The sequence below is a fragment of the Leptidea sinapis genome, chromosome 3, assembly GCF_905404315.1.
Source record: "Leptidea sinapis chromosome 3, ilLepSina1.1, whole genome shotgun sequence".
Taxonomy (NCBI): Eukaryota; Metazoa; Arthropoda; class Insecta; order Lepidoptera; family Pieridae; genus Leptidea; species Leptidea sinapis.
The window spans coordinates 14,158,867-14,178,205 of record NC_066267.1 but is presented as its reverse complement, the minus strand read 5'-3'; the positions used below and the strand labels follow the sequence as shown (position 1 = coordinate 14,178,205).

Here is a 19,339-nt window from a genome sequence, read left to right as displayed (position 1 = left end):
TTCATATATTTATTTATTTATTTTTTATTTATTTAATAAATTCCGCCAACAATGTATACACTAATATGAACACAGTATAAAACTTAAACAATAACATTAATATGGTAAGTGATGCCTCAATTATAGGCGAAAATAACATGCCATTCAATTAAATTAAGTCACAAAATAAAATAAGAACTATAATATACTGTAGAATAATTATATTAATTATTTAGATCGCGTACGGACCACATAAACAATTTACGTATCATACTAGAACAGGCATCAGAATGGCAAAGAGAAATGTACCTTACATTCGTGGTTTTTGAAAAAGCCTTCGACACGTTGAGGTTGACTGGTGTATGGTCTCGCCTACGATAATTAGTGTCCCCGAAAAAACAATAAATATCTGTAAACCTTTATACAAGAACTATGCTTGTAGTGACACATAATGGGCTCGTCTCGGATGAAATAGCGGTACATACGGGTCTTCGACAAGGGTGCCTTCTTTCACCTCTTCTTTTTGTTTTCGCTCTTGATGGAATTTAAAAAAAAAGTATGGCACAACAAGCGCCGCGGTATAGAATGGGGCATAACAAACACTCACAAAGGATTTGAATTATGCCGATGATATATGCCTCTTAAGCCAGACACGCGCAGTTCAATCTTATGCAATCCAAATTGAGCGACCTGTGCCAGGAAGCAGCGGAGGCGGGACTTAAACTGAATATAAGGACGACTCAAGAAAGGAGGTGCGGTGTAACGAGCTTAGGCCCGTTGCTCATTGGCACTGAAGTAGTGGAACGCGTCCACAAATTTTCGTTAAACAATACCTTCAAAATATCCACGGTATTCAATGGCCCAACAAAATTTCCAACGATCATCTTTTGCAACGCTGTCATGATAAAATGAACAAATGCATGCGCCACACACTCCGGAGGGATCCGAAATATTTACAGAGGCAAGCCCTGTAACCCTCAAGGAAAATGCAAACGTGGCCGTCCAAAGCAAACCTGGCGGTGGACTGTCATTGTGGAAGCGAAAGACATCGGAAAGACCTGGAGTGAAATTAAGAGCTCTCAGCTTAAATCTTTCACATTTTAAAATTTTTCACTCATTGAATAAAATAATTGAGAACCAGAAATTGAAGGTAAGATTATTAGCACATGTCAAATAATAACAATATTTTTGATGTTTAAAGAATGTCACAGATAAAAGATATAGTAGTACAGATTAGCTATAATTTCATTTACGTATCACAAATTGACGTATAAATAGTCTAACAGATTGACTAGATACTACCATTAGTGTATAGTATCAATCAACATGGCTGTGTACAAATTAATTCTCTTTTTACTAAGGTAAAATATATAGTATATTTCTTAAATTACTGCTAGGGATGTATTTATTAAAAACTAAAGTGAGTTTGTATGAGTGTCCATAATAAGTTGTTTTAGCGGGTCTGAAGAATGGTAAGTGATCACTTATGCGTAAGGAATCAGGTGTAACACAAATTTGTGGAGAAACTCGTCATTGAGTACAGAACGATTCAGATTTTATATGAATCTGAAACAAAATTGATTAAAAAATAAATTATTAATAAATTTAAAATTAACATCAATTCCTGCCTTATAGACGACAGATGAAAATTATATAAATTAACAAAAATCTTATTTAGCATTTTGAAAAATGGAATTTTTTAATCAAATTAATGAACTGTCATCGAACGAAATCTGGCTGTTTAGAATGGATCGAAATCGCGCCCAAATGAGTCAGTTACAAACAAACATACATAACAGGTGAAGCTAATAAAAAGCGTATAAAAACAATATTTCTCCAGTAACTTATCACTTTTGGACCATAGTTACATTCTCTCACAGGAAGTAGGAATACAATTACTTGTGGTGTCATAAACTAAAGTTTAGATAGTCATAAAATATTAATTCAACAATTACTGTCCCGATAGTCGTTTCCGTAAATGGTCTCATAGCAAAGAGCCTCGAGCATAATGTGAAGAGACTCTCTCCTAAAAACAGAAGGTTGCTGTTTTGGGAAAGGCACTTTAATATTTATATATTTTAAAAGTAAAATATATGATTTAAATCAAATAAAATTAATAATATACTACCATCCCAGTTCAAATTGATTTTTATAGTGATATGTATTAATAATTTAACTGCTTGCCAAGTAAAAAGTTACCTTCAAATAAATAATATTTGTTTATCTAGAATAGACAAAAACTCAAAAGAATTTGGTATTCTATTTTATACTAATAAACTCCTTTGGAAAAAAACGGGCAGTTTAAATTTTATCGTCCCTTTAGAATACCAAAAGAGGGTTTAATGATTTGAGAATGTTACTGGCACATTTATGAAGTTTTTTGGTGCAGAAAAAGTTTATTGCAAATTCAAATTTGAGAAATAGTCGGACTTTAATAAAAAATTAAGTTAATTGCGCAGCCTATCGAAACTCTCGTAAGTAAAAACCAATTCACTCGATTGTATAAAAAGTGCAGACATTGATAGATTGACAGATGACGGCTATAATCATGTAAAAAAACCATATTTTATATAACCGACTTCAATAACTGACAAGTGTCAAATAACTAAAAATTAAATTTAATACACCTCTTATGCAAACCTTTAACTTTAATATTAATTAAATACTATTATTTATATGTGATGCAACCAAATCAGTAGTAAATTCAAATTATCACGCCACATCCTAGGCCAACCGTGTCGACCAGGTTTAAATGTTTTTTAATATCTTCGGGTCACACGATTGTTTGTCCCTTTCAGGTGCATGCGTATGGCAAATCCCGTTGATAATTCGTTTTAGATTAAAATAGCATTTCATTGTTTGCGTAATATGTTTAAATGACTACAAATTTATGTTGCACGTTTTTATAAAAGAGAGAAGTTAAATAATACAATTAGGGTCAGCACTGATATTTTCGGGCGGGACGATTTAAGGGTGTCTGCGTCACGTCGCTTCCGTTGGCGATGATCACAATCTACTTTCTACCCTATAGTAATAAATAGAGACCCAGTTTTTTGTTCGGTTATACTGCGAAAACTACTAAACCGATCGGAATAATACTTATAAGTTATACCATAAGTATTTTAAGTATTTTTAATCTGTGTCTTCAAGAAGGAGTTTTTCCGACCATTTGGTAGTCTGCTCGAATTGTTGGTACACAAGGGCGGTTCGAAGGCAGATGTTGAGAACTACCGTAGCATATCTATTTTGCCCACAATGTCAAAAGTTTTCGAAAGATTCTTTCACAATATTATATATTTACACGATTAATAAATTAAAGAACAACGCGGTTTTGGTAAGCGACGTTCGGCAAACACTAACTTAGTTATTTATACTAGCTACCTTTTCGAAGGTTTAAATGCCAATAAACAAACAGATAGTATCTACACCGACTTTTGTAAGGCATTTGACAGGGTGGACCATAGAATCCTACTCGAGAAACTAGCCTTCAATGGCATTCGGGGAAACCTGTTTCGTTGGTTTAAATTGTACATTTGTAATATAATACAAAAAGTTATTATAAATGGTCATGAATCGGAGTTTGTCTCAGTTAGCTCAGGTGTACCTCAGGACTCAATTTCAGGCCCGTTATTATTTATAATGTTTGTCAATGATATTCATAAGTGCTTCAAATTTTGTAAATCCTTGCTCTACGCAGATGACCTGACACAATTACTTTTGTATTAACAACTTTGATGATCTTTTGATTTTATCTACTGACAGAATACAGCGTGCTCGTCTTTTGGCCGTGACACAAAATGAGTCGGGCTTTTGGTTACAAGCCTTGCCTTCTGCGCCGATTGGAACGCTACTTGAGAATATGACATTGTCAATATGCGTATCACTCCGGCTAGGTATAAAATTGAATGAACCACATCAATGTAGTTGTGGCGTTCAGACTGCTCTTGGGCGTCACGGGTTATCCCGCCTAAAATCGGCAGCCCGTATCAGTCATCACGCCAGCATTAATGAAGTCATCCGAAGGGCATTTGCCGCTCTTAATATACCTGTTTATAGCTGTTTTAGAGCCAAATGGTATTTATTACCCGCCGCGATGGCAAGCGTCCTGATGGAATGACGCTGGTAGCTTGGGTACAGGGAAGGGCGCTGGTGTGGGACGCTACTTGCGTCGACACTCTGGCTCCTTCTCATGTCCAAGTGACGTCAGTTGGTGCTGGGGCTGCTGCTTCGACTGCTGAATCATACATCTTTGTGCCATTTGGTGTCGAGACACTTGGCCCGTGGAGCCCTGAGGCGCGGAGAATGTTCAAAATACTACCTTCGCGACTCAATAAGGCTACTGGAAATCCAAGTGCTGGCAGTTATTTCGGTCAACGGATCAGCCTTGCTATCCAACGCGGTAATGCTGCCAGTATTCTTGGTACGCTTCCACGTAATGATAGTTTTAATTAATTATAGTATTGTAAATATAGTTATCAATTAGAGTATTTTACAATAGCTGTAATATACATAACAAATTAGTTTGTAAGGTGCTGCATCCAATATATTACGGATTGTGTTTATCTTTATATATTACTTCTAACTTAGATTAACTTTATATTATAAGTACCTATTATGAACACTGTTTGTTGTTCTTAATAAATAAATAAATAAAAAGTTATACCATAAGATGCGGCATGTTTCGGAGAAGGCTTTAGTATAATATAATATGTTGGTGATTACTTATCCGGACCTATATCTTTCTACTTTTGCCTGTTCAGCACTTGTATCGAATAATCAAAGAAAAAATGATTTACAATTTTGAGAAAAAAGGTATGATGAAAGGATTTTAAAGATTTACCCAGTTTTGATATTAATATTGAGAACTAAAACAAATCCTTTGCACAGGATGCCGGCTAGATTATGGGTACCAAAACGGCGCCATTTTGTGCCATAAAGTGTGTTATTGTTGCATCAACAAGTACTGGGCAGTTGAGATTTAAAATCTTATGTCTCAAGGTGACGGATATTCACGCTGCCACCTTTGCCAGAAGTGTTGCTGCATTTTTTCTAGTTCGCGTTCATAGTGTTGAAGTTTACTTTCCTTAGAGTCACCCAGATGATGCGACGGTGGAGCAGTTAACGGTCTTCCGATCAGGAAGTGTCCTGGGGAAACGGAAAGGAGGTCATTAGGAGAAGATGATAGGGGGCACAAGGGACGGCTGTTCAAAATCGCCTCCACTTGTGTAAACAAAGTATTAAGTTCCTCAAAAGTGAGGTTGCTATTGCCAATGACGCGTTTTAAGTGGAATTTTGCCGATTTAACACCGGCTTCCGATATACCACCAAAATGAGGAGAGTAAGCCGGAAGAAACTTAAACTGGATAGAATTTTGACTTGCAAAATCAAATAGAGGGTATTGATTTTGCTTGATAAATGATCCGAACTCCTTTGCGGCTGCTACGAAGTTAGTTCCGTTATCACAAAATATTTCCGTTGGTATGCCTCTGCGCGCTACAAAACGCCGAAGTGTGAATGAATGTGTGATGAATGCATCCTTAGTTAAATCACTCACAGCTTCGAGATGGATGCATTTATAAAGCAGACAAACGAACAAACACGTGTAGCATTTTATTAAACGACTTCCATGGCCCTTACGATTTACGATCGTGAACGGTCCCGCGAAGTCCAGACCCACCGACAAAAACGGATGGCCTAAGGTTATACGTTGGAGTGGTAGATTACCCATTTTAGGTTGCAACGTTTCACCGCGTACACGTCTACACCGAACACAGTTATTAACTGTCCGCCATGCGAGATGTCGCCCGTCTTCTGGCCACAATGTTTCCCTTACAATAGATAATAACAGTAAAGGACCCGCGTGCATATTGTCGACGTGTTCTCTTTCAAAGTGAAATCTTGTTAACCTGTGCGAGGCATGAAGTAAAATGGGGTGCCTTTTGTCATATGAATAATAATTAGCCGCATCCAACCGACCTCCAACTCGCATTATTTTATTATTTAAGAACGGAGACAAACTTAAAATTTTGCTTTTATTACTTAAAGGTTTATTTTTAGTTAGCAGGTCGTATTCAGTTGTGAAGGATTGAGTTTGAGCCGTTTTTCTAAATTAATGAATCGTTTTTCGCAAGATTGTAGCTAACACCTAAACAATCCACTGATTCTTTCAAAGGTAATTTGACACAAAACCTACCTCCTTCATCTCTTATGGTATTAGCGAGAAAGTGCTTTCATCTTCACTTATGATTGACTTTTTCGGAAATTCTTCTAACTCCCAAAATTTAGAATCTAACTGTTCTATATTTTCATTTTGCGATGAAGAGACAATGGCGTGATTACAGTGTATCCTATTGCTAGATACTGCTGAATTTATAGGGCCAGAGATTATCCAACCTAACTGTGAACTCTTTAACTTAGGATTGTTTGGTCCTAGAGAACGTTGTTCGTTGCCTAGAATGTCCCAGAAGAGATCAGCACCTATAAGTACATCTATGGGAGCTGGCTGATAAAACATGGGGTCAGCCAACTGAATATTTTCTGGTAATTTAATTGACTTTATGTCAACCGGCGTCTTTGGTAAACGACCGGTGAGCTCATTTAACACAAAACACGATAACATTGCACTGAAATTACTATTTGTTGCTTTCAATTGAATATCACAACTTTCAATTACATTCATTGAAGAAGTGTTGCTTATACCAATGACCTTTAGTGTGTCCATTACGAGACTTTAATGACGAGACTTTAATGACAGTCTGGTTTTTAGGGACTCAGATATAAATGAAGATTGGCTTCCGCAATCTAAAAGAGCACGAACTTTGACCTTTTGATGATCAACTGGATTCGATACTTCAATGATAGCAGTAGATAATAATACCTGATTTGTATTGTGATTAGAATAGTTAACGATAATTTCATTTTCATCTTGTTCATCAATGAGAGCGAGGTACTTTTTGAGGAGGATGATGGGCGATGAAGCAGACTACTACGCGGCTCGGTGCAGCAGCGTTCACAGCACGGACCCATGCGACACTCGCCTTCAGGGTGACCTTGTCTCAAACAATTAACACACAATTTATACTTCGTCACGTCCATAATTCGCTCGTCAACCCCCTTCACTTTGAACGTTGGACAATCATATATCCTATGACCCTCATTGCAAATAATACACATAAATGTAGTATTTGGTTTCTTACTATAATTATTGCTGGTGCTCGCAAACGACTTTAGGACATTGTTTTGATTTTGACCTTGCCTTTGAATATAATTATTATTAGCTATAGAACGCACAGGGGCACTGGTCACCTTTGACACGCTAGTAACGTCAGACCGATTATTACGATTCAATGACTCGAGCACATCAGCACGGTCTACTATAAATTTATAAAATTGTTCGAGGGTAGGTACGTCGCCTTCCAAATTGTTGCGATATTCCTCCCATTTTAACAACGTATTGATATCTAACTTAGATGATAACATAAATATTATTAGTACATCCCATTTGTCAGTGGGTTGTCCTAGGCTTGTTAAGGCGCGTAAATTTTTGGTGACGTGGTCAACCAAAAATCGTAGAGATCGCTCTGATTCCCGTGGAAGCTGTTTAATATTAAATGATGATTAATCAATATTCTCTTGTTGTCGTATCTATTGCAAATCATATTCCACGCTTCAGCATAATTGTTGGTTGACACCTCCAAATTTGAAATAATCCAGGCAGCGTCGCCTTGCAAATAAGATACGAGGTAATGGAATTTATGGATGTGGCGGACGTTCTTCTAGTGATTAAATCACGTAAACTTTGTTTATTCATTTTTTCTGTCATTAAATATAACACTTACGAACAAACAACAATAAAACAATATAATTTAAACTTTTCTTTTGTTGGTAGTCAGTTAACTAAATATTTATTCTCTTTATTTAAATAGCAATGCAAATCCTGCGTAATTCAATTGAAATGGCTCACGTTCCTCGTTCTGGTGGTACTTGCCGCTCAGGGAACCCGGCTGTGCACGCTCAACAGTTCGCTCCCGGTAGGTGCAGGAGCCGCGGCCGGCCAATGTAATCCAACGGGTTAAGTATGTACTTGCAAACGGCGCACGGCGATGATAAATATTAGCCTGGAATATTCGGGAAATACGCTAAATATTGTATGTATAAACAATACGAAACAAGAAAACCTAAACTACGAAACCAACGTTACTTCGTAAAATAATTTAACTTTATATCAATTGAGTGACCTTTTATGCTTATCATTGCTTAATATACTTCCATTGACCTATTTTACGGAACAGTGAACATACAATTGAATGATTTATGTATTAATTTAGATAATATTGCGATAAATAGCTAAAAGTTAATTCCTTTGTTCACTTTTTTATACATGCGGGTAGGTAAAAAAAGATGATGCAATTTTGCACTAAATAACAAATGTACGTACATAAAACGCTGTAAAACTTGTCTAAAAACACTTAATTTACACAAATGACGAACGATTTTGAATATTATTTTGTTAGTTATTAGGTTTTTTAGGAATTAGTTAAGGAAGGACACTTATCTTAGCGGACGAACTCGTAACTGCTCGATCTGAAACTTTCGCTGATTCACTGCTCGAATCTTCTTTGTTTTTCTGCTTTCCAATACAGCCCGTGTTTTTAGAAATATCTACTGCAAGGCTCCATCCACAGGAATGATTTGATGTGATGTGAAGATCGTTAGGTCGCCGCGCTAACCGGTGTCTCGTCGTATTTACGTATTAATTGTTATTATTTCGCTGATTCTTCTTTGTTCCCCTTTAGCGAATAGAATGGTATGAATTAAATGCCCAGATACTTAGTAAATTAATATAATTCAAAAAAGGATGTGAATTGTACAATGATAGTAGGTCAAGTGACATGAGTACAGATTGAGAGTGACAGATTACATGATAGATGTATGAAGAATCTGCAAGCGCCTGATGCGGGTGACGGCAATGTTCCCGCGATTGTGTTTTGGCGTAATATTTGCGCAGGCGTTAAGTCTGAACAGACAGTATTTTCAGGTCCTCAGGCAATTTTTTATATAATTTTATACACATGTTATGACCTTTTTCAAGAAAAAGTGTTGTTTTAGGACAATGTCATAAAACCAGTCTATGCGGCTGTCTTGTTACTCTAGCATTCACCTCAACAGCTGACGTGAAGAGATGTCTATGGTTACGCACAAAATGCAAGCCTCGAAAATGTACATACATGGTAGATTTAACAGATTATGTTTTTTAAATAGCATTTTGCAAGAGTGCCACGGCCCTACACCTACTATTGCACGTAAACATTTTTTTTGGGCAACAAAAACTCGCTGAACATATGAACCATTACCCCATATTAGTAGTCCATAGCGTAAAACTGATGCAACATATCCATGATAGGCCGTAAGGGATAGCTTGTGTGACCCTATTCTTCTTAACCTATTAAGTACGTAGACAAAACGATTAATTTTGTTACAAACTTTGTCAATATGACTAGTGTAGTAGAGATATTTATCAATCTGTATTCCTAAAAAAATTACATTATCAATTTCATTTATAACTGTATTATTATATTTTATATTTAATTGCATTTGTTGACGCCCTTTTACATTAAGCTGTATATCATTTGTCTTTGATAAATTAACATTTAAATTATTAATGTTAAGCCATTTGATAATTTTATCCAACGTCATATTTATTTCTAATTCATACTCGTTATTATGCTCAATATATTTGTCATGTTTAATGTGTCGTAATTCTGTGTCGACGCTTTATACTTACTTACTCCTGCGGCGCAGCGACCCAAAGTGGGACTTGACTCCATTTATTTCAGTCCTTTGCGATATAACGCCAATTTATGATTTTCATCTGCGTTCACCCGGTCTTTCCACCGCTAGTTAGGGCGACCTACTGGGCGTCGGCCCTCTACAAGTCCTGAGTATGCTTTTTTCAACCACAGTATGACCCAGCCGTTCACAGAGCACTGGGTTCCGGACAACCGTTGTACTTTATTTTATTTATTATGTAACTTACTTTTCATTAATAAAAAAAACTTTCAGTATAACCACAGCAGCGAACGTAAGCTGTGAAGCAAAGTACCGAGAAATCAATGAGACAAGTCTGAAGCAAGCAAAAAATTCGTTGAGGAGCTTCCCGTCAAATTTTATGTTTGGTACTGCAACAGCAGCATATCAGATCGAAGGCGCTTGGAACGAAGGAGGTAAGTAGTGCAGCTACTAAGAAAATAGGAACTCGTATTTTTTTTTAAATAACTTGTAAATGTGCGTTGGGAATAAAATGATAAGCTCGCTTGAATTGATACGTGCGCAAAGCGTCACTATCCAAATCCACCACTACCACCGACAAAAATTCGTTAGTAACCTCCTGAATAGTGTAAAGTGATATCTACAATGAAGATATTTATTTAGTAAGTGGTGGTGGTAACAGGTTTGTTTTCAAAATAGTTTTAAAATATTATTCTGCAGCCACAGTGACGCAGTAAGGCTAATATTTGTATTTTTATTGTCTGGATTCGACAGCTTATTGTAATACATAAATATATAAATATTCAATCAATAATATGTATCTTTAGGTAAAGGATGGTCAATGTGGGATCACTTGGTCCGAACTGCACCCGATCATATATATGACAATACAAATGGCGACGTAGCAGCCAACTCCTACTATTTGTACAAACGTGACGTAGAAATGCTTAAAGAACTGGGAGTAAATATCCACAGGTTCTCTATATCCTGGCCTAGAATACTCCCTTATGGCCGACCAGACTACGTAAATCCAGAAGGAGTGGCGTATTACAACAATTTTATCAACGAACTGTTAGCTAATAATATTACACCGTTTGTAACTATCTATCATTGGGATTTGCCGCAGAATTTAAATGAGCAAGGCGGATGGTTGACTGAAGATATAGTAGATTGGTTCGGGGATTATTCCCGAGTATTATTTCAACAGTTCGGTGATAGAGTAAAACATTGGCTGACAATAAATGAACCGTATGTTCACTGTTTCCTGGGTCATGGCATTGGATTGCATGCACCAAGGATAAGTTCACCAGGACAAGGCTTCTACGATTGCGGTCGACATGCCCTTCTTGGGCACGCAAGGGCCTACCACATATACGATACAGAGTTCAGAGCTGCACAGGGTGGTCGAGTCGGAATAGTTTTGGATGCTGACATGTATTTACCTAGTAGTGATTCTGAGGATGATGTCCAAGCAGCTCAAGATATGTTCGACTTCACAGTAAGTATTAAAATTAATGATATTGTTAAGAAGCGCAATTGAGCGGGATCTTTTTAGTTGACAAAATTTGGTAGAAGTATTTTTAATTAGTAATGTTACAAGATTCAATGAAGGAGTCCACATGAAAAATAGGTGCTAAGTAACACAGTTACTGAAAATCAGTACTATTTTTGGCCAGCTAATTGATATAAATAGCCTTTTGTTATAGATCAAACTAAGTACATACAATTTAACCAATAATATAAAAACCAGCTTATAACTCTGACATTTTATGATCAACACCTTTTTTTTTCAACTTTTTGTCGAAAGTAAGGTAAAATATAATAAAAACATAACACAAATATTTTACGCAAAGTATTAAACGTATTTTTGTAACGTGTTTAATTTCAGCGATTTTAACTACATTCACTCAAATCATAGTAATTAAAGGGATTCTATTTCTAGACATCGAGTAATATGCGTGTAGTGGTTGTACGCTACATGTACGATAAAATCACTCCGATCCTAAGCGAGGATATTTCGATCCGGAAAGGAAAGACTTATCTGAGTTGACTACAAGAAATACAATCATATCTCTTGCTTATAACCATGATCGTGATTAGATCCAGTTCGATTAGACACGTCATATCTCAAGTACACAAGATTTAGTCTTTCGAGCGTATCTACCTGATATTTTAACTAAGGCTTCCATATTACTGCAAAATACATTAAATTGGGAGAAATAAATAAATATTTTAGCACTCTAAAACAAACAACAATTACGTGGTGAATCTTCTGATAAAATTTGTTCTACTAGTACTGATGATTCTTACATGGTATACTTATAGATATGACAATTAAACAAAAGCTTACTGCCTTAAATTACCCCCAAGTCCTTAGTATAGTTGGCATTCAGTAAAACAATGTTATTAATCGAATACAGACTGGAGATTCTTGTTTGGAATATGAAATACAAATATATTTCTTGATATTGCTTGAAAGCCAACGCAGTCACCAAGATTGAACACTTCAAAAGTTCAAAAGATTAGTATTAAGCTGTAGCTTTCGGTCGTGGTCACTAGTGATTCCTATAAATATTTTCATATCATCCGGCAAAAATAAGAATTCACTATGCTTAATAATAATATAAACGTCATTTTTAATAACGCGAAACAACAATGGCACTGGATGCTGGAGGACCTTGCGCTACCAATTGCAACATCAATAATCGTTGATAGAAAGATTTTAATTTTTGCACGTTGAATGCAATTCAATATAAATGGTTCAAAGAATTTTTTACAAACTTTTCATCTGTATACATTTTAATATATTTATGTGTCAACATATCAATTTTCTTATCAGTATAACTAGCATGTAGATTGAGATTCTTATTTAGAAACTAAGTACTCGAGGTAGGTAGACATGGGTTGGACATTGTTGATCTACCCGCAGAGAAAGGAACACAAGCATTGGAAGTACTAAAATAAAATATAGTTTAAAAATTAACAACTAAAGCAGACTTCTCGAGAATAGGAGTCCTACTTAAGATAGCTAGGCTGTTGGATGAAATAGTTGCCGACAGTTAAGTTTCCAGAACCTATATAGAGACGCATAGATAGTACTTAACTTGCCACAATAAACATCCTTGCAATCCACGTAATATAAGTTCACGTAGCCGTTTTTGAGATTAGTGTGCACATACAAAGAGACCAATAAAAGAAAATAATAAAATCAATTTCTATGTAAGGGAAAAAGTAGTTAATGCTCAGAACTGGCACTGTTATGATTTCTTTACATTATAATATAAAAGTTATTTTACCAAAAATGCTACTAAGCCTTATCCTTAGGAGAGTAATGCAGATTATATAATATATTAGATTATTAATTGATACACCGGACTGAAATCTACAGCTGTTTCCTAAAAACTTTTGTGAATTGTTTTTTAACGAATTTGGAACTATTTTGTTATTCGAGGTATCTTTAATTCATTTAGTGTTAGTGTAGGTTAAGTAGAAATTTATTTAGTACTTTGCAATTATAAAAAAAAAACTATTGTGAGAGCTGTTTGTAAAATAAAATAAAAAATAATGATGAAACAAATTGGCTACAATTTGAATAATATCTAGCGCGTCAAAATGCATCTTACGCGAGAAATGTCTAACTAACTTTTTTAATCAACTTCCATTATCCTTGAAGTCTCATCATATGCCACTGCTTACAATTGGGTCAGTGAGAATAACTATAATTACAGGAATCTTACTGATAACGACAACATCGTTATGGTGCAACCTATGATATAGGCATGTAAGAGAATGAACTACCAACAGATTCGAATAAGCTTAGGCATGAGTCAGATGCTTCTATGCATCCGACTCATACCTTGCAGGAGCATAAGCGTCAGATACGCCCTGCCCATTATAAGCATTGGCGCTCAGAATTCCGCTGGTCACCTAGCGACATTTGCGCAGTAATGACACTAGCTACGGCGCCCTTTACACCGAAACGTAATAATGCTTACTCATTACTGCTTCATGGCAGAAAAAGGCACCGTTGTGGTATCCATAATCTAGCTGGTATCCTGTGCAAAGGAGCCCCCCATTGGTCAACCGCCCCAGTTGATGATACATTTTAAGTAGAATCTGGTTTATATTGGAGAAACGTTATTTTGTTATTGTTACAGCGTGTTAATTATTTATTCAGATAATAGAAGACAAATCACAAATATATAATATATTGACATTTTTTAATTCCAGCTAGGACAATACATTGACCCAATATACACTGAGAATGGGAACTACCCTCAAAGATTCGTTCACCTAATCGCCGAAGCAAGTGCGAGACAAGGCCTCTCAGAATCAAGACTGAGACCGCTCACTCAAGAACAGATAGACTACGTGAAAGGAACTTCTGACTTCCTAGCATTAAATCACTATAGTACTAGCTACGTTTACAGGAATTCTTCTGTCATCGGTATGCACCCTGTACCATCTTATTTGGATGATGTTCAGGCTGGGACTTACAAAGATACTTCGTTGCCGTTAGCAATTGGTGGCTGGATATCGGTGAGATACAAATTATTATTTTTTATTTTGTGTCTTTAATTTCAGTCATAGCCAATTCATATCGACCTGAACCCATTCCCATTGAAACTTCATTTTTACGACAATATCTACCTAAATTGTATTCATTTATATTTTAATAAAATTGAAAGTAATAAGCTTTAATATATAAGTAGAGACCAACTGTATTTCCGAAGCGGTAGTAGTACCTAGTTTATTAGAAATGATATCAAAAATAATTCCAAAGGAATCAAATTTGAGAAAATAAATGCCTTTTATGCCTTTAACTAAGAAGAAAGAAAACTATGCTACTTATTTATGTATGCTAGTGACCTCGAAGTCTTGACGTTGTTGATGATTTTCTATTCATCGCATAAATTAGGATCTGATGATAAATTGAGAGAGCTCAAGCATGAATACGTTGTACGAAGCCTAATGGTTCCATTTCAATAATAGCCTTTAAGCTTGAACATTACACTCGTGTCATAAAAGGGTTTATGTATGAAATTGCCGTTTTAGCGTTCTGACTGTGGATTAAAATAACCTTTATAATTATTATATAATTATACTTAGGCTCTGTTTCCCAAAATAGAAGTAAAGTTACGTACAAGCTACTTGCTGCTTATTTATCGAAAACTATTTACAAATACCATAACTCTTCTTCTGAATCGTAACTCATCTTCGAAACAACACAAACGATCACCGTAAACGAGAAGAAGTGAAGACTAATTATTACCCCCTGAATAAGGTTAAAATATATTTCTATCCAATTTAATGCAGTAGATTGAATGCCGTAAAATAGTAATCGTTTTAAGACAGGCAAAAGGCAAATCCACTGATTTTATTTTAGCGTCCCTCGGAAACTACTCTTTATAACCCTAACTTAAATAACTAATCTGTACTTTATTTAGAGTCACGGGTGGACAAATTCTGTATTATTTATTATTGTTATATTAAATCAATTTTATAACTTACAGGCATATGGCCCAGGACTATATAAGATATTGAAGTACATTAAAGATAATTACAACAATCCCCCGATCTACATCGCAGAAAATGGATGGTCAACTCTCGAGGGTCTGAACGACGATGACCGAGTATACTACTTCAGAAGTTACTTGACTGGAGTCTTGGACGCTATTGATGATGGGGTAGATGTAAGAGCATACTGCGCTTGGAGCCTGATGGACAATTTCGAGTGGGCTATGGGTTATACGTACGTATGTGAAGTAGTTATTAGTTTTAGAACAAAACTGAATCTGAATAATGAATGGTCTTCTTTTCAATTAGTACTTTAACAACAACTCTTCATTTGTTACGGTTGATGATTAGAGATCCCAGGTTCAGTGGTTGCAGAGCGTGAAGTTATTTAGATAACAGTGCTAATGAAATCTCGTTACACATATTCTCTGAATGTGGTTATTAATGCGTAACCGTCTTTTAGGGAAGACCAATTCTACAACTATTTGAGATATGTACAGTTCACTGCAAAAGACATAATAATTCATGAATGGAATCAATCAAAGCAGTGAGCAGTTAAGAGTGACTACCACAATAGACACAATCACATCGGTTGCAGTTAAACAGGGCTAGCCTGAACTGTATTAAAGCCGCTTTACCAAATATTAACTTTACCATGTGGGAATATAAAAGTACTTAAAAAAACTGTTTTATATTTCGAAGCTGCTGCCAAGGGAAGCATGTGCCTTCAAAAAGAAAAGCATTCCACAATATTTATTATCAGAATTACTATACTTAGATAGTAAATAACTAGTTAAGATATTTATTTGACTATAATTTTTCAGTGTAAGATTTGGATTATATGAAGTCGACCCGAATGATCCAGAGAAGGTCAGAATGCCGCGTAAATCAGCGCTCGTATACAAGGAGATCATCAGGAGTAGAGTGATAGATCCAGAATATAATCCAGACCCGTACGAGACAGATGGAAGCTACGTCGTCAAAACTTCCTGCCTCTTTGTAATAACTCTAGCTGTACTTAATATTGTATTATAGAATATATATAGAATAAATTAACTAACGGATACTTATAGTTTTTGGATTGTTGTTGTACGCTATAGAAATGAAATGAAATTTCTTTATTCATTTAGGCACAATTTGTACGCTCTAAAACTCAATTTTGATGCCATCGGTTCAAAGGGTTAACTAACTAGTTAACACTGTGACTGAAGTAGCTAAACCTCTGTTTCAGGCGTAAAGAGCTTATATTAAAAGTAAATAATCACAAAAAAGAGAAACTTAATACAGTAAAATGGTAAAAGTTAAATCTACAGGTTAAGTATATAAGTAAACAATGTCTTCAATGTAATGACTATTAACAAATAAAATATTGATAATGTTTATTTCAACACTATTAGTAGTTTTTCTGTATCTTCATAATAATAATATGGACACACTTTTTACACAAATTATCTTGCCCCAAGTTAAGCATATATAGCCTGTGTTATGGGTTACAAGACAACGATATATTTAATACAATATACTTACATAAACATACATTTAAACATCCATGACTCGGAAACAAACATCCATATTCATCATATAAATGCTTGCACCTACCGGGATTCGAACCCGGGACCTCTAGCTTAGTAGGTAGGATCGCTAACCACTCGGCTATACAGGTCGTCGTATATTCATAGGACATATTTTGAAGTGATTAATTTAAACACACACAATTCTTATAATCACTGTATTTAGGCAGAGTTTCCACTTAATTTATTAATTAATTAAGTTTGGCTTGATGGCGTATCCTTTAAGATTTCGCCAATGACGAGTGTATATTAAATAACTCTGCTATATTTGGCTTCGTGAATAAACAAGGTCTTCAGAAACTAAGAAATTTGTTACTGCTGAGATTATTCACCGCAAAGAACACTGTTGATGTACGTAAAAATAAGAAAAACACAATATATACAAAGGGTTAGTTGGTTTAAAAACAAACAAACTAAAGTTTTATATTATTTTGGTTAATGAATGAACATAAAATATAAACAAAAGGGGAATTAACAAAGGAAAGTACGGATTTGAAATCAGTGGGGCGAGGCATATCAGGAGGAAGGAGATCATAAAGAGAAGATGGCAGTCGAGGGCAACTGAAAAAGATGTGATTGTGAGTTCTTCATCAAGTTCACACTCACAAAGAGAGCTGTCTCTTATATGGACGGGCCATCTGGCTAAGCTGCATGCTACACAGATGACCTAGCCTTAATCTACAGATTGTACTTGTAACGCGTTTATGAGACGAGTAGGAATTGAGGATTGAACATCATCGTAGTATTTCCCTTTAAAAGAACTTGCCAATACATTTTCCGGGATGATAAAAGGCGTTGTCTTGCGACCTGAAATAAATGGTCCATACTTCCAGAATTTTTTGCATCTTTGGCGCAAAGGTTGACCATCAATCATCACTACCTTGAATACTCTGGCTTAATAAATACTGGAACTCATCACTGTAGCTTATAAAGGGGACGACAGCCAACCGTATTACTGCCAGCAATTAATATTAGTTGGCACCGCTGTAGTGCTAACTAACTTACACGAATCAAATTAACTAAAGATCTTAATATGATGTGCTATTAAATCTTTAACTGAAGTGATAATTTTATAAAATAACATTACTTACAGAGTAATAAATAACAGCATTTATAAAAATATAATTATTAATTGGGATATGTTGTGACTCCATGATGTTGGTAGCGCTTGTTAACATATATTAACTAAACAGTGTAATAATATTGCTGACATATATGTTTTTGGAGATTATCACGAAGACAATAATGTATAATGTTATTGTAGCCCAACTCTGAGTCGCCACAATGAGGGACAGATTGACTTCATCTGTATCATCCCCCGCTTGAGCCTGGTTAATAAGACCACAAATGTTGTCCAATTATATATCTCGAGATGCAATGTCTTATCAACGGGAAATTTACATCAATAGTCTGGTTGAAGTAGCAATGGTATCATTTCACTAGAGTTGTATTCATTATTTTAATCGCGCATCTTTCTGAAATGTTTCTTATTTTGAGTCCGTTTATTTTTTTGTAACGAGTCCTTAAACACATATTCCTTATAAGCTCTTCTATTGTTGGAAAAACAATCCTTTGATCATTTGAATTTTCCCCCGTCTCAAGCATTACAGCTAGTTTGCAACTCACAGGTTTGTGTTGCACCAGTGGACCAGAGCGGTGATGCAGTCTTCAGTTTTCTTTACAGATAGTTCATCGAGTCGGCTGCATACAAGCGTAGACTCGGAGATATATCGACATCCATCGACATCCATCACCGAGGTAAACCTACCCTTCATGTCCAAGTGCGAGGAATTTGGATTTTGGGATTATCGTAAACTTTATGAAAACTAATAAGGATTATTACTATTAATAAATTATCAGTAAAAAAATTATTAAGAGTTGATAAAGTAGATTTGCCGGCCAGTGCCTATATACGTGGAAATCTCTTATATATATAGATTGAACTTCGGAAATGGATTGTCTTGATTCATACCACAAACTTTCAAGGATTGGCCTTAAGATTTGAATGGTCACGGTGAATGCGAGACGGATCGGAAATTAAAGATTTGTGGGCTAACTCGTCATGCAAAATGTTCATTAAGTAGTTGCTGCAGATCTGAAGAATTGCTATTATCATTGCTGCATTGATCTCTTGACATCGATCAAGTTATTTGTCCATGTTGCCCATGAAGTATAATTGTAAAAATTTAAGCTGTGCATCTTCGAGAGGTTACAGTGATCCAATACGATGGTGAATCTGTCCTTATATCTACAATATCAAAAGCAAAACCCGTATTACTGATTTATTAACACTTTTTTAGATTTAGCATACGCAATACATAAGAATAAGTATAGTACGTATGTTATTCTTTTACTGTATTGTGTGTAAGTATGTAAATAAATAAATACCTTGAATGTCGGATTAAATCCTCGTTCTTAGATGTCTGCCCCAAATGATGTCATTTGGAAACAAACATTATATTTTTTAGTGTTTTCTAGAACATGGCAGCACAATTCTTGCGTTT

General features: G+C 35.5%; 1 protein-coding gene across 1 annotated transcript; it reads left to right on the top strand.

The window, feature by feature from the left end:
* The first annotated feature begins 1,301 nt into the window (after nucleotides 1-1,301).
* Nucleotides 1,302-16,607, top strand: LOC126979527 (myrosinase 1-like). Its single transcript, XM_050828856.1, has 6 exons — nucleotides 1,302-1,340; nucleotides 10,042-10,202; nucleotides 10,575-11,245; nucleotides 13,978-14,286; nucleotides 15,261-15,499; nucleotides 16,089-16,607. The coding sequence occupies exons 1-6, from the start codon at nucleotides 1,306-1,308 to the stop codon at nucleotides 16,297-16,299; spliced, it is 1,626 nt and encodes a 541-aa protein (XP_050684813.1). The 5' UTR covers nucleotides 1,302-1,305; the 3' UTR covers nucleotides 16,300-16,607.
* Nucleotides 16,608-19,339: the final 2,732 nt, after the last annotated feature.